Source organism: Zootoca vivipara, chromosome 6 (genome assembly GCF_963506605.1).
Source record: "Zootoca vivipara chromosome 6, rZooViv1.1, whole genome shotgun sequence".
NCBI lineage: Eukaryota > Metazoa > Chordata > Lepidosauria > Squamata > Lacertidae > Zootoca > Zootoca vivipara.
In genome coordinates, this window is record NC_083281.1 from 33716646 (window position 1) to 33742078 (window position 25433).

The 25433-nt window shown below is 46.6% G+C and overlaps 2 protein-coding genes and 1 long non-coding RNA gene across 5 annotated transcripts in view; 1 reads left to right on the forward strand and 2 right to left on the reverse strand.

The window, feature by feature from the left end:
- MAP3K6 (mitogen-activated protein kinase kinase kinase 6) overlaps window positions 1–9861 on the reverse strand; it is a 49247-nt gene extending 39386 nt beyond the window's left edge. Inside the window, exons 1-3 of one of the 3 annotated variants that reach the window (XM_035120269.2) lie at window positions 9726–9861; window positions 5063–5436; window positions 1445–1584 (exon numbers count right to left, since the gene is read on the reverse strand). In XM_035120269.2, the coding sequence (XP_034976160.2) occupies window positions 1445–1584; window positions 5063–5405 (483 nt within the window). In that variant the 5' untranslated portion in view covers window positions 5406–5436; window positions 9726–9861. The other 2 variants (XM_035120267.2, XM_035120270.2) reach the window with 2 other exon arrangements.
- Window positions 9862–10541: 680 nt separating this feature from the next.
- Window positions 10542–11262, forward strand: LOC132592302 (uncharacterized). Its single transcript, XR_009557736.1, has 2 exons — window positions 10542–10641; window positions 10785–11262. It is a non-coding gene; the product is annotated as an uncharacterized LOC132592302 (long non-coding RNA).
- Window positions 11263–13235: 1973 nt separating this feature from the next.
- On the reverse strand, window positions 13236–25027 carry LOC118087284 (ficolin-1). Its single transcript, XM_035119804.2, has 6 exons — window positions 24473–25027; window positions 21283–21318; window positions 17433–17560; window positions 16557–16686; window positions 14710–14844; window positions 13236–13544 (listed from the first exon to the last, which is right to left on the reverse strand). The coding sequence occupies exons 1-6, from the start codon at window positions 24561–24563 to the stop codon at window positions 13303–13305; spliced, it is 762 nt and encodes a 253-aa protein (XP_034975695.1). The 5' UTR covers window positions 24564–25027; the 3' UTR covers window positions 13236–13302.
- Window positions 25028–25433: the final 406 nt, after the last annotated feature.

A 25433-nucleotide genomic window follows, 5' to 3' on the forward strand; every position in this document is an offset into this window, starting at 1 on the left:
ATCCCCCACTACCACCCACAGAATAAGCAGGATGGCACTCCAAATCATAGCTGCCAAGTTTTCCTTTTTCTCACGAGGAAGCCTATTCAGCATAAGGGAAAATCCCTTAAAAAAAGGGATAACTTGGCAGCTATGCTCCAAATGCAGCAGGGCTGTCTGACCATTATTTTGAAGAAAACTGGGTGGGTGGGTGTGCACTGCACATATTGCAACCAAAAGACAGAGGCACCAGAAAGTCCAGATTTCTAAAACTGACTAACTATTCCCCTGCATGAAGGGTTCCCTCAAATCCCAACTGTTTATAATAATAATAATAATTTATTATTTATACCCCGCCCATCTGGCTAGGTTTTCCCAGCCACTCTGGGCGGTTTCCAACAGAAAAATAAAACACAGTAATCTATTAAACATTAAAAGCCTCCCTGAACAGGGCTGCCTTCAGATGTCTTCTAAAAGTCTGGTTGTTGTTTTCCTCTTTGACATCTGTTGGGAGGGTGTTCCACAGGGCAGGCGCCACCACCGAGAAGGCCCTCTGCCTAGTTCCCTGCAACTTGGCTTCTCGCAACGAGGGAACCGCCAGAAGGCCCTCGGTGCTGGACCTCAGTGTCTGGGCAGAATGATGGAGGTGGAGACGCTCTTTCAGGTATACTGGACCGAGGCCATTTAAGGCTTTAAAGGTCAGCACCAACACTTTGAATTGTGCTCAGAAACGTACTGGGAGCCAATGTAGATCTTTCAAGACCGGTGTTATGTGGTCTTGGCGGCCGCTCCCAGTCACCAGTCTAGCTGCCGCATTCTGGATTAGTTGTAGTTTCCGAGTCACCTTCAAAGGTAGCCCCACGTAGAGCGCATTGCAGTAGTCCAAGCGGGAGATAACCAGAGCATGCACCACTCTTGCTAGACAGTCTGCAGGCAGGTAGGGTCTCAGCCTGCGTACCAGATGGAGCTGATAGACAGCTGCCCTGGACACAGAATTGACCTGCACCTCCATGGACAGCTGTGAGTCCAAAATGACTCCCAGGCTGCGCACCTGGTCCTTCAGGGGCACAGTTACCCCATTCAGAACCAGGGAATCCTCCACACCTGCCCACCTCCTGTCCCCCACGAACAGTACTTCTGTCTTGTAAGGATTCAACCTCAATCTGTTAGCCACCATCCATAGTCTAAAGCAGGCATCCCCAAACTTTGGCCCTCCAGATGTTTTGTACTGCAATTCCCATCTTCCCCGACCACTGGTCCTGTTAGCTAGGGATCATGGGAATTGTAGGCCAAAACATCTGGAGGGCCGCAGTTTGGGGATGCCTGGTCTAAAGGCAGCCCACTCCTGCCCTACAGATATTCCTCTGATCTGATCAAGTGGCCCTTTTCCCAGGCAGTCCAGCATCTCAAAGCAATCTCCATGAACAGACTCCACCTGCAGAATTGAACTGCATCCCCGACTCACCCGAAGAGCCTGCAGCTCCGGAAAATCAGTGTAGCAGCACAGGAGGATGTTGTTGGTCATGCTGAAGCTCTCCCTCACCCCCAGGTGATAGAAGAGTGAGGGCTGGCACAGGCTGTTGCTCATCTCCACCACCACCACATCTGCAGGGAGAGAGAAAAAAGACAGATATTATCACAGAGAGCACCAGCTTGCCCCCATCCTTCAGTTTGTTCTCACACTTCCCATCTTGTTTCTTGGGTTCAATCTTTTCTGAAACAGCTAGTTGGCAAGGGCTGCTGATATGGGGCTGTATACATATCATCAGCTTAAAACACAGCCAGGTTGTCCCTTTTCTCTATTTGGATTGAAGCCGAGTTGGGTGAAAATGCATCAAAGCACAGTTTTTCTCAAGAAACAAGATAGTTATGAATTCCAGTGTTAGAAACTCAGATATATAAGCTAGGCGCCAAATGGTTTCTTAAACCAGGGTTACAGTCACCAAAACAGAGTGTTTAGTTGCCATTTTGGGGCAAGGTGCTCTCAAGTCTTATTTTTTCAAATGAGAGACTATCAGATAAATATCTGGCTAGTTCAGATGACAACCTTGATCTAGGTTAAGAATTTTGAGAACTTAAAGAAGAAAAGTCACTTGAGCCAGGGACATATATATATATGTACACATATACCTCGACTTACGAAGGCAATCCGTTCCGCGGCGCTCTTCAGAAGTCGAAAACTTCGGAAGTCAAAGCATCCATTTTGCGCATGCGAAAATACTTCCGGGTTAGCGGACTTCAGTCGAAACCTTCTGAAGTCGAGGCATTCGGAAGTTGAGGTACCACTGTGTGTGTGTGTGTGTGTGTGTGTGTGTGTGTGCCTATTCCTACCTCTTTTTCTTAATGGTGACACAGACCATTCATAACTTAAGAATATTCTTCACAACTATGAGCAGGGGAGTGGGATGGGGTAAGTGAAGACATGCTACAACAATAAACTATAATGTTCACCAATCCTGCTCAGGCTGCTTCAGAAAAATAAATTTGGATCCTGAAATTCATTCTGATTGTGCATATAGAATTCTACAGGATGTGTTGCTAGTATGTGAAAGCAGTCCAGATCCAATGATCGCCAGGCATGTACCTCCTGGGGTGGAGATGTCAGGCACCACCCTGGTGCCCAGGCATTTTCACTTGGTCATAATGCACCTGGTGCCTGGCTAATTTCAAACACTGATAAATAAAAAAATAATTTATACCCCGCCCATCTGGCTGGGTTTCCCCAGCCACTCTGGGTGGCTTCCAACAAAATATTAAAAATACATTAAAACACCAATCATTAAAAACTTCCCTAAACAGGGCTGCCTTCAGATGTCTTCTAAAATTCGGATAGTTGTTTATTTCCTTGACATCTGATGGGAGGCTGTTCCACAGGGTGGGTGCCACTACCAAGAAGGCCCTCTGCCTGGTTCCCTGTAACTTCGCTTCTCACAGTGAGGGAACCACCAGAAGGCCCTCGGAGCTGGACCTCAAAAGGCATAATCCCATCTCCCTTGTCTCCACAGATATTTAACTTCTATAGATCATGAGGATGGGGCTGAAACCTAAAGACAGACAACAGTCATCCATTTGTGCTCTTGAACAAATATTTAAAAGGCATCCCCAAAAGGCAAGGGACAGCAGTTGATCAGAAGCAGGTACCAGAAAATTTAGGTTGTCCCTGGTAAATGGGAGCCTTTTGAAGCACAGGATGTGTCATCCAGCTCCTTGACTACTGTAGCTACTTGCCCATGTTGCTCAACTCGTTAGGCAAGCTGTTCACTAGAAAGGTGTTCTACTCACACCCTTTGTAGATGCCATGAAAATTACTTGGCTTCTGTTCTGTCCACAGTGCAATTTCCACTCATATGCATAGGCTCCCTCCTCTGTCTGCCTGTCTGTCAAAGTCTCAGTCTCTCTCTCTCTCTCTGTGTGTGTGTGTGTGTGTGTCTCCCTCCCTCCCTCCATCCTTCCCTCCCTCCCCACACTTAGTATTGGGAACAGCTGTTTCATGCTTTCCTGAAAGGATCCTGCATTAGATGACCTAGCCAACTATTCTGTTCTGAACCACAGTCAGTGTTGCTCTGAATCCTGGAATCCTTCACAAGATCAACATGACCCAACAGTGTGATGTAGCAGCAAAAAAGCTAATGCTATTCTAGGCTGCATCAACTGAAGTACAGTATAGTGTCCAGATCAAGGCAAGTAATAACACTACTCTGTTCTGCCTTAGTCAGACCACACTTGGAATACTGCAGGCATCCTCAAACTTCGGCCCTCCAGATGTTTTGGACTACAATCCCCATCTTCCCCGACCACTGTTCCCGTTAGCTAGGGATCATGGGAGTTGTAGGCCAAAACATCTGGAGGGCCGCAGTTTGGGGATGCCTGGAATACTGTGTCCAATTCTGGGCACCAGAATTTAAGAAGGATGTTGACAAGTGTGTGCAGAGGAGGGCAACCAAGATGATCAAGGGTCTGGAAACTAAGCCTTATGATGAGCGCTTGAAGGAGGTGGGTATGTTCTGCCCCTGGAAAATAGACTGAGAGGAGATATGATAGCCATCTTCAGATATCTTAAGGGCTGCCACATGGAGGAGGGAGCATGCTTGTTTTCTCCTGCTCTGGAGGATAGGACTTGAACCAATGGCTTCAAGTTGCAATAAAGGAGATTCTGACTAAACATTAGGAAAAACTTTCTGACAGGAAGAGCTGTTCAGCAGTGAAAAGACTCCCAAGTGAGGCAGTGGATTCTCCTTCCTTGGAGGTTTTTAAGCAGAGGTTGGATGGCCATCTGTCATGGATGCTCTAGCTGAGGTTCCTGCATTGCAGGGGGTTGGACTAGATGACTCTTGGGACCCTTCCAACTCTGAGATTCTATGATAGGTATGCTTGGGGTGGAGTGGAATTAACCATATGACCCAAACATCACAAAACACAATTGGTAGAGCCTGTGCAAAGTTTCTGTGAGAATCATAAAATGTGTAGATGATGATCGTGACCATTTAAGACAGCTGTAACTGATAATTACAACACAACCTTAATAGCCTTTAAGGCTAGGCCATAGGTCAGTGGTAGAGCATCTGCTTTGCATTCAGAAAGTCCCAGGTTCAATCCCCAACATCTCCAGGTAGGGCTGAGAGAGACTCCTGCCCAAAACCCCAGAGAGCAGCTGCCAGTCAGTGTGCAATACACTGAACACCTACGGGGGTGGGGGTAGGGAGACACCTTGGTCAACATTGAGTCCTAAATCAATAGACTCAAACTTGCAGAAGAATTTTACTTTCATTTCACCAGGCTTGTCTTTCGGGACTAACAGCTGTTTATAAGTGCACTGCGGGTATAAATTCACTAAATGGACGACGTTCCCACCCTCGTGGGGACATGCAGAGGAGCCCTGCTGCGGTGGAAGCTGGCAACATCTGATCGCGTCTGATCACATCTGCAGCGTCTCGGTCCACCCGAGACAACCTGGATGAAAACTGCGGCGTTAAGCCAATGCCCTCTGCTCTCACACGGAGTTCCCCTGGGCAGGTTTCCTTCCCAGGTGAACTGACGGAACCGCTAGCTGGCCGAGGCAGAGGCTGCGTTTGCAGGGACTCACCTGCGTTGTAGAAAGTATCCAGGGGCGCGGTGTCCCCCAGCGCCACGGTGCCAAAAGGCAGCGCCGTCAGCTCCGTCGCCGGGACCTCCTTGCAGGCTTCCCGCAGGCATTGGAGAGGCAGAGGCTCTTCCAGATCATCGGGGAAGATGTAAACCACGCTCAGGGGTCGGCCCCTACCGCTGCCGCCGCTGCTGCTGCCACCCCCATTGCTGGCGCTGCCGCCGCCGCCCCCTCTGGTGCCATGGCTCCCTACAGAGACTGGTTTGCTGGGGGTGAGTGCGATCGCCAAAGGGTCCTGCCAGAGGCTCCCGGCGCTTCCCAGGTTGCTGCTGTCCTCTTCCATGCTGCGATTCCCTCGGATTCAGAAAGCGCCTCTTTTAAAGAAAGAAACGAGCCATTGCGCGGATTCGCCCCAGCAGAAAAGTTGCGTTTGTTTTTCCGCCCGCCTCCGATTTTAGGGTTATTTACAGCTCCCAAACTTGGTCCATCTCAGCCCCACGTGGGATCGCCAAGCCCCGCCCCGCCAAACTTCCTCGACGAGTTCCCGAGGTGGGTGGGTCGCGCTGGCTGGCTGGCTGCGGAAAGTCTCGCTGGGCATTTTTCTCCTTCCTGTGCTGCGCTGCTAGGGATCGACGCGGAGGCGCGCAGCCCCCCGGGAGCGGAGCGGAGCGCAGGGAAGGAAAGGGAGGCGCGGCGGGCGCGCTCTTCCGCCGCCTTTCCTGTTGGCACAAACACCCCGAGACCAGCGCCAGCGCCCCCGGGGCGATTGTGCAAGACGGGGCGGGAGGAGGAGGAGAGCGGCGAGCGCACACGCAGAGCCGTCTCCATGGCGTCTGCTCCGCGGTGCCTCCTCCTGGCACCGGCGTCCGGCTCCTTCCCCACCTCCCCCGTCGCTCCCACTTCGAGTGAGGGCGATATCCGGCACGTGCGCCACCTAAAGTATACAGCAAAGTAGAATGGCAACACGTGGTGCTCTTAGGGCCCACATCGGCCGCACATTCTGCCCCCAAGAATCCTGGCACATTCTGCCCCCAAGAATCCTGGAAGTTGTAGTTTACCTGCCACAGAGCTTTAATTCCTAGCACTTTACAAGCTACAGCTCCCCAGGATTCTCTGGGAGAGTGCTTCAAATGTATGGTGTGTAATTGTTTGCAGGTGGTGTTTAATGACCATTCAGAGCCTGGTGGATGTGATTTCAGACAGCAGCTGTAAAATTCTGGAGAACTGCGGGCAAGTCAGTGTTTCTGAAACAGTGGACCTTGGACAGCTCTCAGGTGGGCCTCAGGGCCACACAGGGTAGAATTTTGTCATGCTATGGTCCTAAACCAGGTGGGGGAACCTCTTGCTCTCTGGACGCGGCTGAACTACAATCCCCATAAGCCCCAGCAAGCATGGCCATTGGCTAGGGATGATGGGAGTTGTAGTTTAGCAACACCAGGAGGGCCAGAGGCTCCTCACACCTGCCAATCCTAAAATCACATTTAAGAGGCTGCATATGCTGCGTCTGATGTCACCTGCCACCTATGCTGTTTGACAGCTTATGGACACCTGGCCCAATGAAATGCTGATATAGTTATTTCTGCACAGATTTAAACCAAACATGATATATAACACTGTAGCCGTTAAGTATATTTTTGTCATATCAAAACAATAATGTCTGTTTTAGAGCCTGTTTCCCCGGTTTTCTTACTTTTTAAACCAGTTGCGTAAAACTTGAAATGTAATGTGTTTATTTATGAATTGGTATTCAGCTTGTGTGCAAATCCTGCACTGCCTCCACTGCACTGACGTGGCAGCCTGGAACATGCCGTTCCTGGTCATTGAACTTCCTTGGGCGATGGAATACTGCAGGTTGATGTGTGAAGACACCAGTAGTAGTTTTGAAGCTGTAATGAGGATCTGTTGGTACTGGAATCGGGGTGGGGCTGTGTGGGTTAGAGGCTGCAACCTGGAGAAAATATCTGGTGCAGATGCATCTTTAAAACTACGTGGAAAACTCTTAAGAGCACAAGTACGCCCTACTGGTTCTTAGTTGAGGCAGAGAGAGTAGGGTTGCCAGACTCAATAGAGGACAGGACTTCTGTGCCTTTAATTAAACAAAGGGTCTGCTTGTTTCTCTTTAAGGTTTCCAGACTCAAAAGAGAGCAGGGAAATTAAAGGCACAGAAGTCCTGTCCTCTATTGAGTCTGGCAACCCTAAGAGAGGGGGGGGGGGAGTGGAGAACTGAAAGAGGGCATATGGACAGAAAAAAAAACAACCAGGGATGGAGAGGTATGAAAGTCTACAGCTAATTTTTGTCTTCTCTAGGCAGTCCTGCCAGCAGGAGGTCAGCGGGTGCACTGCCCAAACTGGATCACTCTGTTAGTAAATTTGTCCCACGTCACTTTCCAAAGAATGAGAGTTTGTTTCTAAGAACTGGAACACTTCTGGTTTTTATTTTTTTTAATGCCACCCAGTAGTGGAAATATTCTACCCACCTAAGCCTGGCTTGTGCAGGACTTGCCTCACTGTGGATTATTTCTGATTACCATCATCCTTACGATGTGCTTAAGTAATTGTGGTGGGGAATCCCCTTTTTCTCTCTTAAAGGGTGTGAGGAACAACATAAGGAAGTTCTTTTAAACAAAAGTTGTTTTTAGCTCAGGCTCAATTCCTGGCATCTCCACACAGGGCTGGGAGAAATCTCCTTGTCTGTGTGTAGACAATACTGAGCCAGATGGAGCAATGGGATGACTCCGTATAAGCTTCCTGTGTGAGCCTAAGGGAAGGTAATAAAAATCTCTCCGGGCTGAAAAATGACTGTTCTTTTTCCATTGGTGTCATCAGTGCAGGACTTTTGGACAAAGTAAGCAGGAGAGCCCTCAAACCACAGCAGGGCTGGTGTTACCACATGCTAAAGTAATTCACATTTCCATCCAAAGTGTGGAGTGTTTGTAAGATCCCTAACCCCAACCCGCCCCCAGTAAAAAAATTACGTAACTGCACCACTGCTTACTCAGCTAGTCTCTTGCTAACAATTCTTAGTCACTTTAAAAACTCATGTGGTTCTCTGGGATGGTTTCAAGATGCTTCCAGATGGGAGTTTATTGTGGAATTGGTGTTACGCATGCACTCAAGTGTTTTACAGTGTCTACATGTCACTATCAAAATGCCAGCCCGTTTTTTTAAAAAACAACAACAACAACATTCAACCCAGATTTCCCCTTACTGTGGAAAAATCTGTTAATAAAAGAAAGAACCTGTTACACACCTGCAGTTACTGCTGGAATATAAGGTTGTTTTGGCCCCTTCCCCATATTTGCTTTTGCACTCTGATGCACTTTTGGGAGTCATTCCCCACCCCACCCCCATTTTATTAGGGTTTCCTACTTACTAGAACTATGCTGAAATAATACAAAATGCATTTTCATCGTGACACCTGCACAGGCACAATAAATACTTGCCGACAGACCCTAAACTGTGGTTACCAGACATCCCCATTTCCCAGGGACAGTCCCCAGATTTACAAATCTGCCCCCAGACAAAATCCATCCCCGGAATGTCCCCGGATTTATATTTTAAGTGTTGTAGATTCATTAGTAGGGAATGAATGTTGCGTGGTTGGTTCAACGGCACAAGACACATCATATGGGGACTTCTGGTGAGGCAAAATGGCAGGTGCCACGGCAGTGAGCAGCTCCTGAAGCCAGCCAGAGCCAACTGCACTACCAGGCTGGCTCCGGGCTGCTGAGACTGCTGCTGCCGAGGGGGAACCGGGGACGCCCGGTGCGTCAACTGGCGGAACCGCTGACTCCAACCCCCCACGACCCAAATCGAGCCAGGAGAGTGCCTGGCCACCCAGCCAACTGCCCAGCGGTGCTCTGGGGCCAAGAAAACCCTGGAGCCAATGCAGACAGAAGGAGGAGAGAAGGAGAAGGAAGAGAGTGAAAGAGGAAGGAGAGAAAAAGATGGGAGCCCCGACCTTGCCGCGCCACTGAGGACGAGAGGTAGGAGAGGACCAGGAGGGTGAGGACACGTGGCTGAGCCCAGGCCTAACCCAAGCCTACTCCATGGTGGCTAGCGCTCCAAGAGAGTAGACCGAGGCCCAGAGGAAGGCCATGCGACAGAGACCACAGAAGAGAAGATATTGCTTCTTTTATTAAAGGAAAAATAACCTTTTAAAATAACTTTCTCTCTCTCTCTCTCTCTCTCTCTCTCTCTCTCTCTCTCTCTCTCTCTCTCTCTCTTTTTTTTAAAGTGTCCCCAGATTATTTGAAAAAAATCTGGTAACCTTACCTTAAACAGAAAAAGCCAGTAGAGGGCAAGAAGGGACCGCTGGGTGAAGAAACCATGGTGCACCTGTAGCAGCAAAACCAAAGGACTTCATCTGCCCCAAGTGCAATAAGACATTTCTATCCTGTTTTGGTCTCTAAGGCCACAAAGGGCACTGTAACTCTCCAATGGTTTGACTTTACGCACACCGGCCACCCCAGTGCATTCTTCCATTGTCTCCAGAGACAAAAATAGGCACGGCAGATAGAAATCTTGACCATGTGGGCTGGGGTAAAGGAGAGTTCCCAACCCCTGCTTTTTACGCACACTTTGAGAGAAAGGTGTAGCAAAAATGGTTTTCAACCTTCCATAAAAACCTCCAACTCTTTCCTAGTAATTGCAGGCCACTCACCTGTAATTTCCCTAACATATAGAATACTTGCCAAGGCCATTAAGGTAATCTCCAGCAGCTGCAATTTTTCCCTTGGCCCTTTCCTGTACAACAATGTTGTCCTGTTCCTCCTCATTAACCATTTAGAAACCACAGAGTGTATTCTTCCAGAGCTTTCATATTCCTGTACTAAAGTGTTTTGAAATGCAGAACACCCTATGAGAAAAAAAATTAATGACTTCAAGTTAAGATGGCAAAAGCTGTTACAGGTAAATTTATATCGGAGAACCATGTTAAAATAGATTACACATTTGGCTGAGTCACTACCAACGCAAATGATGGGGAATTATTAAAAGATGTTTTTAATGTCAATTGGTAGAACATGAGGTGCTTAATCTCAGGGTTGTGGGTTTGAGCCCCCACATTGGGCAAAAGATTCCTCCATTGCAGGGGGCTGGACTAGATGACGATTGTGGTCCTTTCTAACCATGATTCTATGCTTGTTGGTATCTAACCTCTGATTAGGAAAGAGGTTGTGTATCGATGCTGGAAATGAGAGGAACAGGGGGCTGATTTCTTGCATATGTGTTGGAACTGTGATAAAGTTAAATAAGGGGGATTCTTTTTTATTAAAAAAAAAAACACCTTTGAGGGTATAATGGAATATATTGAATTTTTAATCCTTTCCAAATTTGGAATATTGGAAGAATAATGGTCAAATCATACAATGATTGGGAATTCAATGAGAGCTGGACAAAATGTTGTTAGCCACTGAATTCAAAGTGTTGGTGCTGACCTTTAAAGCCTTAAACGGCCTCGGCCCAGTATTCCTGAAGGAGTGTCTCCACCCCTATGGTTCAGCTCGGATACTGAAGTCCAGCTTCAAGGACCTTCTGGCAGTTCCCTCACTGTGAGAAGTCAAACTACAGGGAACCAAGTAAAATAAAAAAATTCCCTCAGCAGCACCTTAAAGACCAACTAAGTTTTTATTTTGGTATGAGCTTTCGTGTGCATGCACACTTCTTCAGATACAGTGAAATAGATACAGTGAAATAGATACAGTGAAATACAGGGAACCAGGCAGAGGGCCTTCTTGATAGTGGTGCCCACCCCGTGAAACTCCCTCCCATCAGACGTCAAGGAAATAAACAACTGACTTATAGAAGACATCTGAAGGCAGCCCTGTTTCGGGAAGTTTTTAAAGTTTGATGTTTTATTCTGTTTTTAGTTTTCCGTTGGGAGCCACCCAGAGTGGCTGAGGAGAAATAATAAAATTGTTGTTGTTGTTGTTGTTGTTATGAAATGGAGAATTCCAGAACTGCTTTCAGTGTAAGAATGATAGAAGGAAGACAGACGTGAAAGCAGTTTGCAAGTTTATGGCCCCCATTCATGATATTAAAAGTAATAACCAGCTAGAAATGTTTGATGCATTTCCGTTGTTAAAGTGATAAGCTTCAAAATACCATGGATAAATGATTAAGCACACTTTCATTGGGAGTGGCAAGTATAGGAAATACAATATTATACTATATTAAAAGATAGAATTATTTTGTGGGGGGGGGGGAAGGAAATGCAGAATACCTGTCTGACCTTTACCATTTTAGAAACATATTAACTTTCTTGCAGGTTCCAGTAAGACACAAGTAAACAAAGGCGGAAGCACTAATTCCAGCAGGGCTGTCTTCTCTCTAATGCGAGTTAATATCTATATGAATCCACTGAGAGTGGTCATTAGTAGTTTTAGGGCAAGGTTCCATCAGTGGGCGGGTGACATTCGGCTCCATAAAGTGGAGGGCCTGCGTAGTCACAGTGGGTGAGATGGATGAGGAGAAACAAGCTGAGCTTGAAACCTGGCAAGATGGAGACCCTGTGGGTGAGTGGTTTCAGTGTCCCTGAGAAATGGGCCAACTGCCTGCCCTGGATGGGGTTGCACTGCCCCTGAAGGAGCAGGTTCACAGCCTGCGGATGCTAGGTCCATCTTTGTCACTGGAAGCCCAGGTAGCCTCACTGGCTAGCTGCGGACAGCATGACAGAAAAGACAGTTCCCGGACTAGGAAAGCTTGGCCCCAGAGGTTCAAGCTTTTATTACTTCAGGATTGGATTACTGCAATGTGCTCTACGTGGGGCTTTGCTCAGCGGTGAGACCCTGTCAGCATCTAACGCCTTTGCTCAGAGACCTGCCTGCACGGATTGCCAATTTGCTATTGGGCCAGGTTCAAGGTGTTACTATTAGTATATAAAGCCCTTAACAGTTTGGGACCCGTTTACTCTCAGGAACGCTCCCCCCCCATATATATATCCAATCAGCCACTTTGATCTGTGGAACTGGTACTGTTAACTCTTAATATTTTAGTGTGGCAGCACCTTCACTTTAGAACTCCCTGTCTATTGCCATTATTCAGGAGTTTTGGTGACTCACTTTCCCAATACCAATGCACTCAGTCTTCCCGATTACAGCCCTAGCTTTATTAATATAATAATAATAATAATAATAATAATAATAATAATAATAATTTATTTATTCCCCAGCCACTCTGGGCAGCTCCCAATCGAATATTAAAACAATACAGCATTAATGCCAAATATGACCCATGGTTGAAAATTGCCTTGTCAAACATGTCAATATCCCTACATAACCTCCCTTGGCAACCAAAGTGAGCAGAATAGAGGCTTACCTTGAGGTCGAGGACATCCCGTCCTTTGCTCTCTCTTATTAAAAGCTCCTGCAAAAATCAGGACTGGAAAACGAAAGGACTCCGCTTGAAACCTTGGAAAGCTGTTGCCAGTCACAGCAGACGGGTTCACACTGTCCATCTAAACTACTAAACAGCCATGGCTGTTCCCCTGTTCCCCAAAAAGCATTCTGGGAGCTGTCGTTTGCTAAGGGTACTGATAGCTGTGAGGAGGCCCCGATTCCCCTCACAGAGCTACAGTTATCAGAGCGGTTCAACAAACAATTCCACTTTATGGGGAACTCTGGGAATTGTAGGTTTGGGAGGTGAATACAGCTCTCGGCACCATTAACGAACTATAGCTCCCAGAATTCTTTGTGGGGAGTCATGACCGTTTAAAGTGGTATTATAGTACGTTGAATGTATTGTGAGAATGTGGCCAGAATTAGGCTAGAGGGGACTGCTTCATTTAACTCAAGACAAAGCCAGACATATCCATTCTATTCCAACTGGCAGTGGTGAACTTTAGGTGTGTTTTATTTGCACACTGCTTTGAGAGCTCTTTGATCAAGTAGCTAGCAAGCAAATAAATAGCTAGCTGCAGTTTCAATATTTGAGTATTTTGTTGAATAAACCAGGTACTTTGGGCTGGATTGTATTATTATTATTATTATTATTATTGATTTTAGCCTTTGTGATTTGAAATTTCCTGCTTCTTAGGCATCCTTAGTATGGACAGTAAACCTTTTGCCCTAATAGAGCCTCTTCTCTATTAAAAGCCCTCACCTATTAAAAGCTTGAAAGGATTTTGGAAGCAGAATAATCCCTCATGCAAAATAAAGAGACACACCATCACCCATTTAGCTGCTTAATTTTTGCTTTACTCATTCCCTTTGGTTGCTTTCTAGGCCTCAAATGGGATCTCTTTAGCGAATCTTCATCTCTGTGCGCTGGTAGGAGGTGCCAACGCCCTTGCCAGTTGCCCAGTCAATGCCATAGACCTGCCCTTTCCGATCACCAATTGGATAGCCTCCGTTCAGGTTGGACGTATAGCAGTTGACATACCACCAAGCCCCATGCACAGTGACAGCGCAGTTCTGTGTCCCGGTGTCACTGTCACTGTCATGGGTAGAAAAACGCTGCCCTCTGTGAACGGCCATGGAGTCACCTGCAGAACAGAAAGAGGTGGTGTAAAAGGGCTCTCTTTTGTCCTTTGTCTGCTGCCCATTACATTTCTCTCTCTCCCCCCCCCCCCCACAGCATCAATGCCTCTGGGTCTTGAGGGAGCTTCGGTCAAAGTGCCTTTTCCATGTCAGTAGGCTCTGGTGGCCTCATCTGGCTGAGAGGAGAAGCAGCCCTTTGATCAGCATTGAGCGGCTGCTGGGTGTGAGAACGACCACTTTAATTTCCCACAGTGCCCCCAATGCAGTACTGCTCCAGGGCACTGTAGGAAATTTAAATGGTAGCTCTAGGCACAGGGGTGGGGGCAGGTAAGGTACCAGGGATGCGTCCTGTCAGGAGCTGGAGACCTGGCAGCTCCTAGCTAAGTCACTTAAATATGCAGATGGAGTGCAGAGAAAAGAGAAATTCCTGATAACTGTTTACTGAGGAAATTGAACAAAACCAGTGTACCCTGTTTCTCATATTTTAAGACATACCCATAAAATAAGCCATAGCAGGATTTTTAAGCATTCAAGGAATATAAGCCATACCCCGAAAATAAGACATAGTGATAGGCGCAGCAGCAATGCCGGCCACGGCAGGAGGAGGAGGAAAAAAATAAGACATCCCTTGAAAATAAGCCATAGTGTGTTTTTTTGAGGAAAAAATAAATATAAGACATGTCTTATAATATGAGAAACACGGTATAATGTGAGGAGAAAGGAACAGAGGAGTTTTGTCTTTCTTTCGTCAGAAGCCTTGTACATGGCAGGGAGACAGTCAACCAAACATACAGAGGAAAACTCCCTCAGAGCAACATAACCAATCTGAGCGTGTGCTGCCTCAGCAAACATCATGCTGCCTGGTTGCTAAGCCACAACTCCCCTCTTGGCTAGCTGGCTTTAACAGTAACAGAATTAACCCTTTAGTTGCACACAGAATGATCTCTGCTGTTACACTTCCAACAGCAGCCATTGCTGGAGTGACGAAACAGCAATTTTAGGCAAATCAATCGACCTGTCAAGTCACCATCTGATGTCAGGCACAGAGATCCGTTATCTCCAATCTATGCACTAAATGCCTCTGACCAGGTCCAGTTCCCCACTCCTAGTTTAAAGTGGCATGCGAACCAGGCCACAGTGCGTGTGGAAAGCAGGTTTGAAGTCCCTCACCTGCAGAGCCACCCAGGAATTGCCCCAGGACAAGCTGATACTTCTCCTCTTCTCCCCTGAGCTGGAAGGACTGGTAATGAGCAAAGGTTTTATGGCCATCAAAGTCTACCAAGTCCACACGCAGCTGGTGCTCCCCTAAGGAAAAGAGGACAGAAATTCATCACAACTTTGCCTTTTGCACTTGAAAAACTTATGTGTGATGTGGCACAAGAAATATTTCCAAAGCAGCCTCTAGAAGGTTGTCCACAATGGGTCGTGGCCCTCAGGCTGAAAAATGGTTCCTGCGCCTTTCATATCAAAACACATCACTGGGTGTCTTAAAGTTTTGAACTGGGGGCTGCTATCAGAAGAGTAGGGTGGAAGAGGGTAGTGGAGACATTGTATTTTTAAATCCTGCACAGATAGGATGCTGCAAAATAAATCCAGTATTATTGTTGTGATGGAATAAAAACACAGCTCTCTTTTGCCTCCTGGAGGCTCACAATAGCATAGCAGGTCCATGCTACTGGCCTGGAAAGAATGTTTGTCCAGAATCCAGATAGTTTGTCATTGGTATGAGCTTTCGTGTGTGTGTGCATGCACACAAAAGCTCATACCAATGACAAACTTAGTTGTTCTCTAAGGTGCTACTGGAAGGATGTTTTTTGTTTTGTTTTGACTACGTCAGACCAACACGACTACCTACCTGTTTCCAGATAGGGATTGGCAAATATGTCCTTTCTGGTTTCTTTTAGATTTCCAGTCTTAAGTTCAGTTCCCCACATTTTTACATCAGTTTTAAATGAATGAATGCATTTGTGTGGAAATACACACATTTATGCACACTATTTTCCCCAATATAATGCCCTTTTGTACTATTGTTTCTATGCAGGCACGTCCAACTCCCAAGAGACTGTGATCTACTCCCAGTATAAAAAACTGGCAGTGATCTACCCATTGTCATCGGAGGGAAGAGGAGCGTGCGTGGGGTGCATGTGTGGAAGGAGGTGGCTGACTGGACGCGGGAGGGGGTAGTTTAAGTGTGGGGGGGAAGGGACGCAAAAGTTCTCTCTCTGAGGAGCCAATCGGCTTCTCTCTGTCCCCCCGCCCAAGCCAGCCCTTTCTCTCCCCACCCCCATCAATGGGAGCAGTGCAGCTGATGCAGATCCCAATCGCACCTGCCCTCCCCACCATTCTCTGCCGCTGGGAAAACCGGGCAGTTGACATTCCTTGCGCTTGTTGCCTGTCCCGGCCTTCCCTGCTGCAGTGGTGGCAGCAGAGGAACCCACCACTGGGGCTACCACTGCAGCAGTGACGGCCAGGCCGGGTGACATTCCTCGCACTTGCCGCCAGCCCAGCCTTCCCGGCGGCGGCGGAGAGACCCAGTGCCGGGGTGGCTGCTGCAGCCAGGCTGGGTGGCAAGCGAGCAGGCAAGGAATATCGCCGTCCCCCCGGTGCTGGGTTCCACCGGAGGGAAGGCCGGGACAGGTGGCAAGCGCAAGGAATGTCGCCCAACCCTGCTTTCTCGGCAACGGCGGTGGAACCCAGAATTGGGGGGGGGCAGCAATATTCCTTGCCCACTTTATTTAATCTAGTGGTCAATCGCGGTCAACCACTTGGACATGTCTGCTGACTAATACATTAATTTGTATGCAGACTTTACCCTTGCACATGCACTTTTTGTACACATTACTTAGCTGGATAACTGCACTGCAAAATTCAGAGAAGTGTGAACTTCAAGGTATGGCTGTGCTCCAGTTCACATATAGTTTCAGAAAGCGCAGATTGGGCAACTTCAGCTTTCATTGTAAACCAAATCTAATTTCTCCCCCACCCTTATCCCCAGATCAAAGGCGGGGTTTCGTTACCCTCCCGTGTCAGGAGATGAATGTTTTCGTTGCCCAGCCAGAATTCTGATAGCTGGTTCCCAAAGCCTTTCTTGTAGTCATTCCAGGTACGGTAGAAATCAACAGACCCATCCAACCGCTTCTGAAACACCTGAGAAAGAGATACAGAAACAAATATAGCAGAAAATGAGTACACCGCCTGTAAATGTATTGTCTTCTCATTCAGTCTCTCACATCCAGTGTTTGAGTGGCAAGGGCTATGGCCTTCTACGGTAGTTGTTGCTTGACTTCACATCCCCGCACCCCTAGCTATTGACCACGCCTGATGGGGCTGCTAAGAGTTCCAGTCCAGCAACATTTAGAGTGCAAGAGGCTTCCCACCCTAGGTTTCACAGGCATGCATGCACAGTATCTGCAGGAGTGCGGACCTGGAAAATGACATCCTGGATTTGGGCTGCATTGTGTTGGAAGGTTTAGGTAGGGGATTTTTAAGGCGGCCAACCTCTGGCCTAGGGAGTGCAGGAGTATTAATGTTTGTGTTTTTATTTTAATCTGCTGGTTAGCGGGTTGGAAAAACTGCCGTGTTCTCATGTTAGCGTAATGCCAAAGTTTTCCATTGCTGTTATTGTGTGTGTGTGTGTGTGTGTGTGTGTCTCAGAGAGAGAGATAGCTTGCTTTTCCCATGTCGTATGGAATGTTAATGTTTTACATGAATTTTCTTCTCTATGTGTATGTGTTTTTTTTAAAGTGCAAATTACCTGGAGACCATTTAGGTGACAAGCTGCGAATAAGTTTAATAAATAAATTATCAAACCCAATGGGAGCAAAAATCCCAATAGCAATACAGGGCGTTGTACACTGTAGTAGCACTGCCTTCAGCTCAAGGCAGCCACTCACCAGCCAGCCCCCTCCATCAGTATCCATGTCACAGAAGACCCTCAGGGGCCGGCAGCCCGGCAGATAGATGGTGTGCCAGCCGCTCAGGAACTCCCCCTTGCTCAGCAGCTCCTTGCAGCTTCTTGGCGCTGGGAGAATATGCCAAATGACAAAAGGCAAGACGAAAGGCAGGAAATGTAGCAAGCTAGGAATACCACCATAGCTCCCAATTAATGTCATTATATGATGATTATTTATACGCCACTTAATGCCAAATTAGGCGTCAGAGGTTCTTGTGACTACTCTAGAGTAACGACGCTCCACATGCTTGTCTTTCAGCAGTTTTTATTAGTGCAGGCTATTTACAGTGAGCTGGGTATGTACAACATGTCTGCTCAGTCCGATGCAGAATCCAGCGTGACCTTCTCCAACATAGTAGCCTCGGGACAGTGAATCTCCTCCCTCTCTTTCTTCTGCGTAATTCCGGAACCGGAGGAAGGGGTCTACTCTCCAGGCTTTCACTTTCTCCCTTCTCTCCCTCCCTTTCCTCACTCCTGTGTGGCCGGGGCTCTCTCATGTTGCTGGAGCCCTGGCCCTCTCTCTCCATTCCCTCACTAGCTTCCTCAGAGCCCTCGCTTCCATCGCTACTTGGGGAGGAGCTACTTCTGATGCAAGGGGGCGGTTCTCTGTACTTTCCCCCCCTTACATTAGGCTTCTAAGCTGTTTAAAGTATAAAAACCAATGAGAGAAACATTCAGATACAAACATCTTGAATAAAAACACATAATAAAAGTATCCAATTAAACACCAATTAAATAGGTCGAGAGGTCAAACAGTTCAAAAGCCAGCAGAATGCCAATACAGATGGGGGCCTCTCTTATTCAGCAGGGAGAGAATTCCATAACATCAGTGCTACCAATGAAAAAAACCCTGCATATATTGATGACAGGGCATTAAGACCACTCCATATAGGTTCATTTTAACTTGTTTAATGCAGCGCTTCCCAAAGAGGGTGGTACCACCCCCGGGGGGATGGGGGAATTACCTAGGGTGGAGAGCGCTGGAAGTGTGAATGAGATTTTGAAAAGCTGGTATCACTGGATCAAGTTCATTGGTTTTGTTGAATTATCTAACTAATTGGTTTTAATTGGATTTTGAATGAATGTGCAATTAATTGTGACTGTTGTGAATTTGATTACAGTATGTTATTATCTTCCCTATTGGGCTGTCCAAACCACTATTCTTAATAAATATTTTTATAGGATGGGGTATGGGGATGAGTTTGGGAGCCACTGGTTTAATGTAATATTACTGTTGCTTACAACAGAGTTTAAAGCTCACTTTCCCCACATTGTATACTATAAAATGTCCACACAAAAGCTGGCATTCTCATTTTGCTATTTGTGTTTGTGAGAGTGATCTTGTTTAGTCTGTCTGCTTTTAGCCTAGAAGTGTTACAACAGGTCGCTAATGCAGATTACAAATTTTACTCCACATTTTTAAACTGGCCCTTGGGTAAAAGAGACATCCTTTTATCTCTACGTTTTATAACACTTCTACATTAATAAGGCGTGTGAAACTTCCATTCACTGGGGCTTTTGAAGCATTTAGAAGCAGTCCCTGCTTTGCCTAATGATGTTGGGATTTTATCAGCAGCTCACTCGCGTTTCGTACCACAAAAAGGGAATGTTAAACCATATATAATGAATGAATGAAAGGAAGGAAGGAAGAAAAGCTGTGGGATTTCAAAGTCCGCATATGCCTTTGAAGAAAGGAGAATTGTTGGAGGCTTTGAAGAGCTCACAACGGGGCTCGCTTCCTTATCGTGGCAGTCCTGAGGAATTACTGTCACGTAAGCAATTAGGGTAGGCAACGTGGTGCCCTTCAGATGCTGCTGGACTACAATTCCCACCATCCCTGGTGGCACCATGTTGACTCCCTATGGCGTAGGTATTTGGGGGCAGTTTGTGGATCATTATATAGTACACTAGGATTGAAGCCCTACTTGCTTCACTCGCCAACCCCCTACACCCTCCCTTTCCAACTCGGCAACTGCAGCCCTCCTTCCATTGAACTTTGTCAACCCCCACCTTCCTTCCCGAACACCTGGCCAACCCCTCTTCCCACCCTTTGCACCACACAAAAGAAAACCTTGGACCCAGGGGTGTAGGAAGGGGGGTTGGGGGGGGCAGTCCGCCCCAGGTGCCATCATGGAAGGGGGGTGACAAATTATCAAGGAACAATTACTGCCCTGCTAGGGCGGTTCATAAAAAACCTTTTTTTTTTTTTTAAAGCCTACTCCAAAGGTCTTATCTTACCACATTAGGGCTTATATAGCTATATATGAAATTTCATCCATATCAGTTAATATCTTGACCCTCCTCCATGGGAATAGCTGTTTACTTGGCTGTTTTCCTATGTCGTGAAGGCTGAAATTTCAATTCAGTGGAGCAGGGTCAAGATATTTACTGATATGCATGAAATTTCAGATATAGCTATATAATCCCAAGTTTAGTAAGACAAGACATTTGGAGCAGGCATTTTTTTAAAAAAAGTTTTTTATAAACCGCCCTACTGCCCTACCCTCTGCTGGGCTTCCCTCCCCCACCTCCAGTCTCCATTGTCGTGTATTTATCCATTGTGTGTCCTGGCTGAGGGTAAAAACAGAAGAAGGATGGCCATGGGTCAGGGATGGTCTAGTTGAGATTCCTGCATTGCCCCAGGGGTTTGGCTAGATGACCCTCAGGGGTCCCTTCCAACTCTACAATTCTCTGGTGCAGGCTTGTGCAGAGTTTTAGGTACAAGTTGGATCCAAGGGATGCATAGGATTGCAGCCCATCTTATGCACTGTCTGCTCGGGAATAAGTCCCACTGATCATGATGAGACTAGATTGCTGCTGTGCAGTCCTGTTTTTTTAATTAAATGTTTTCCTTTTCATATAATACACAGCATAGTGAAATCAAAATAAATAAAACCTCCCCTTCAGTAGTTTCAAGCACTACTGCAGGTTCCACATAATATCTGTACTGCATTGTTTACTGTGACGACAGCACCTGCACTTTGGAACTTCCCGCCTATTGCAACAAAGCACATGCCTTTGTTAGACTCTTTTCAGGCACCTGCTAAAAGCATTCTTCTTTAGGCAAGCATAGCTAGATGCTTAGGAAGTTGAAGTAATTTTAATTTTAATATTTTAGCTTTTGTATGTTTTAAGGTAGGGTTGTTAATTTTTCTTGATTTTACTGCTGTGGTGTTTTTTGTTTTGGTAAACCACTTTTCAGGTTTTTAAAAATAAATTTTATTGGATAAATAAACAATCAATATAAATAAAACAACACAAGCCAAAACACAATCTATCCTGTAGATTTAAGCCTACTTGTTATCAGAGGCCCAGAATCCACATTCCTTTGTAAGAAAATATGAAATAACAGAACCATTTTTGCAGGCAAAAAAAGAGAAAACAAATCAATTGGAGGGTGACAAGAAATTTTCCACACTGGGTACCACCTGACCTTCCTACGCCTCTGCTTGGACCTCACCAGGTCTCTGCAGCTCACCTGGGCCCCTGCTGGCTTGCCTGCATCTCTGTTCTCCAGATCCCTCCCCTTTGCTTCACCTGGGTTAATTGCCTGAGCTGCTCACCTGCCTCTCCTCTTCACATCACCTTGACCTGCATCTCTGTCCACTGGTCCACCTGCCAGACAGCCCAGTAGCTCATCACACTGTAGTTCTCAGTGCCACCTGTCTGGGGCAAACTGAACTGCAACGTGTCAACATCCTTGCGATTTTATATATTAGAGGATTATTATAAAGTTGAGCCACTAGATGGCAGAGGGTGCATTTCCCGAGAGAAGCAAGAAAGAAACTCACCTGTTTGGCAGAGGGACAAAAGATATCCTGGATCACCTGATATTTAAAGAAAACAAACTAGTTACTAAGCAAATCGTAACAATACACTGAAGGCGAAATTATTCCAAAACCCACAATTGGGCAATACCTTGATTAGGACTCACCAAAATGTCACAAACTTGTGGCATGCTTTCCAGACATCTCAGGCGAGATGTCACCCATAAAGGGTGGGGTAGAAAGTTGAGGGAAAGGGGGGGGAGTGTATAAAACCTAGGATGATGTTGTAGCCATGAGGTCAGCTGGTAGACCAAAGGGAGTCTGCAAGCTAAGTTCATCAATCAAAGATTGCCATGTTTCTCTTTATTTCTGTTTTTTGGCAGATCCAGGATCTGGAGTGTTTGTTTTTAAGAGGTGGGACAGATCCTACTCCCCTTACAGAGTTAGAACCCCCAGGAAACCCAGGGCATCCCTTCAGGATGGCAAAGCTTCTCAATCTTTGTCCACAATCTTCATTTCTGTGGGAAATGATAGGAAATGAAGTATTTCACCCCCTATGCTAACGTCAGTGTCCACCTGAGATTAGGCCCTGTTTCAAGGATGGGGAGGCTCACATGTGGCCCTTGAGGCCTCTCTTTTCTGGCCCTCACCAGTCTTCAACAAGCTACACACCTTCTTTTATGTCTGGCTGAAATGTGTCCTTGAACTCCAGTGAGGAGTTTCTGCCTTGCCTGGATGGAGGGAGGGAGGGATCTGTGAATGCGAAGAAACTGCTCTTCTGTACAAAAGTAAAATTCACATTAATTGTTCTGCTTACTTTTGGCTCTGGTCCTCCCCTCTGCCAGCAGGTGGCCCTGGAATTTTGCCGAGGTGTGGCCCATAGGCTGAAAGGTGATCTCTCAGTCTGGTAATCAGCCATGCTTCCTCAGAAATGGTTGTCCGTCTTCTAGCAGTGGAGACCTTTGTTGCCCGGGTGGGCCAGACCCTTATCTGACCCTGACCCCTCGGCAAGCCAACTTTGACAGGTGGGTGGGACAACCCACCTGTCAACCACCTGATGTCATTATGATGTTAGAGGACTGGCAGGTGGTTTATCCACCTGCCACAGCACTTATCTCCTTGTTTATTTAAAAGCATTTATAAGCCGCTTAATATTTAAGCATTTATAAGCCACTTAAGAGATTTTTTTAAAATCTCTTAAGTGGTATACATTAAAATAAAAATGAAAGGATACATCCTAAAAACAATAAAACAGCAATATATGACAGCAAACACGCAAACAGGATTTAGCAGATCCAATCTTATGAGCCCGAGTAAAAATAAGTGTCTTTATAAGACGTCTGAAACAACTGATGTTCACTGTTTCACATATGGCAGAGGGAAGGGCATTCCATAATACAGGAGCAAGAGGAGAAACTGCTTGTTTTCAGGTCACCATGATATTCTGTCATTGGGAACCACAGGTCAAGGAACTTTGCCATCCCTATATGCTCAACCCTTCCCTTTCTGTAGGGATCAGTTGCACAATCCAGTTCCTCCCTGGTGCAGCAGGCTTGAAGTCACTGCCCATCAACTGACAAGAAGCGAGCAACCTCTCTCTCTGCAAGGATCAGATGTGCTATCCATGGGGAATTTGCATGTGCAGCCGTGCCAGCTGCATCCCTACCTGCTCCACCCCTGATATTACATATTGGCCCAGGTGTGGGGCAGGTGGGCATGGTTCAGGGGAAACAGCTCCACGGGCCAAATTGAGACCTGTGCTGGGCCAAAATTGCCCCACGGACCAGGAGTTCCTTACCCCTGCTATGTTCAGTAAAAACTTACACCCCTGGGCATTATGCAGAGGACCACGATCCAGGACTGGCTGCTTAGTATATAGGGGTATAGGACAGGCCATGTGACGCTGACAACTCTATCAGAGGAGAAAGTTTCAACCAGGGGGACATGGGGAAAGCAGCAAGGAAGGTGCTTCCATTGCCCTAACACCTGTTGTTTGAGGCAGTCACCTCCCTTTGCCTAATAGTAGTTGGCACTGCACCAGTGTCTCAGTTCAAAGGTAAAGGTAAAGGTAAAGGGACCCCTGACCATAAGGTCCAGTCGTGACCGACTCTGGGGTTGCGCGCTCATCTTGCATTATTGGCCGAGGGAGCCGGCGTATAGCTTCCAGGTCATGTGGCCAGCATGACAAAGACGCTTCTGGCGAACCAGAGCAGCACATGGAAAGACCGTTTACCTTCCCGCTGTAGTTCCTATTTATCTACTTGCATTTGATGTGCTTTCGAACTGCTAGGTTGGCAGGAGCTGGGACCGAGCAACGGGAGCTCACCCCGTCACAGGGATTCGAACCGCCGACCTTCTGATCAGCAAGCCCTAGGTTCAGTGGTTTAACCCACAGCACCACCTGGGTCACAGTTCAAAGGACAGTACAACTCCAGAGGGGGATGGAAATCAAGTGGGAAAGAAAAACCTTGTTTACTTTTGCTCAAGGCTTTGGAAAACCTTATAGCTTTTGTGTGTGTTGGGTGTGAAATTTCAGGAAAGAGAAACAGTCCTCTTTCCCTTTTCCCAGGCCCTGATGCCTTCCTTTCTAGGACTCAGGATTGAAACTATATCTTGGGGTGGGGGTTCTGAACAGCTGGAAAATATGCCCCCCTTCATCCTCCTGAAATAATTCTGGGAGCTGAATTATTTAGCCTCTTAGCTCACATTCCTCCAACCCTAGTTTATCTACCAGAAACTAAGGGCTTGAGCACACCTGTTCCCTCTTCCGTCTCCACCTCCCACAAAAATCTCATCTGACACCTGAATGCTTTCAGAAGTTCAAAGGTCCTCATCAGACCATTTGGTGTTTTGCTTTTAAAAACAATCGTTTACAAGCATATATATTTCTGTGTACCCAGGGATATGCCGACTTTCAAGTATGTAGAAATGACTCACAAAAATGTAGAAACCACTCCTCCCATCATGAGCTTTGTATGATGTTCAGCATTCTCCAAGGGTGGAAGAGGCCATGGTTCATTTGTGGAACACATGCTTTTCATGCAGAAGGTCCCAGGCTCAACTATGGCATTTCCAAGTACAACTGGGGAAGACTCCCCTCCCCCCAGCCTCCATATGAAATCTTGGAGAGCTGCCAATATGGAGCTAGCAGGACCATTGGCCTGGCATGACATAAAACGGCTTTACTTACTGGCAAGAAATTAAAATCTCTTACCTGGGCATCTGTTGGAATCACCAGTTGCCTCCATCCAGGTGGGGAAACAGAGCAAGGCTGCAAAAACCCTGTAACGCAGCTCCAAATGCATGGTTTCCTTGTTCCTCTATGAATTCACTCGTCTCCCTGTCCTGCTCTCCTTATATACTTGCTGGGACCGATGACACTACAGGCGGCTTATATTGGGAAGATTTCCCATCATGGTTCCAAGTCAAGAAAGCAGCAATAAAGAACTTTTATTGGCTATTAATTTCCCATTCCCCAGAGGGTATGTGTAGAGGTGGTGAAGAGGTCAGGTTTTGCCTCACCCAAATAGCACAACGTGTCCCAGACTTCAAATCAATAGTCTCTTTCTTCCTTTAAAGGAAACTGTAACATACACAACTTTGCTTTGTGAGAAGACTTTCCCCTTCTATTTGCCTAACGAGTAGGGGTGAAAACAACATTCAGAAAAGGCAAATTTGATACTGAGCTCTTCCCTGTTTGCATGTTCATGAATGTTTGAGAGCCGATCAGGTTTCAAGTGACTGTTGGCATTTTCAGAGTAGATTTCTTTGCAGCACACACACACACACAAAACCCCCAAAACTGAAGGGCAACTGTTTAGAAGATGGCATTATAATGTTGCAACTGTTTCTTGAACTGTGTATTCCCTTGAGCTCTGTTTTATGGAGGTGCTAAAGGAGCCATTAACATTTGTTCTCGTGTTTCTTATCTGTTTTGTCTCTCCAGTGCATGAGGACAGGATTGTTTGCTTGGGGGTGGAGGGAGGTCGTAAAGCTTACAGGTTCTAGCCTAGCTTTATAAAGAAAACAAGAGGTCATTTCTCAATTGCGCAAGGATTCTCAATTCTCACTCTCAGTTCATCACCTCATGTTTTTCATTTCTCACATGGAAGAGGAAACAACCCAGAGACTTTTTTTTAACATTGTTGAGGACAGGCAGTAAATATTTTTACCCA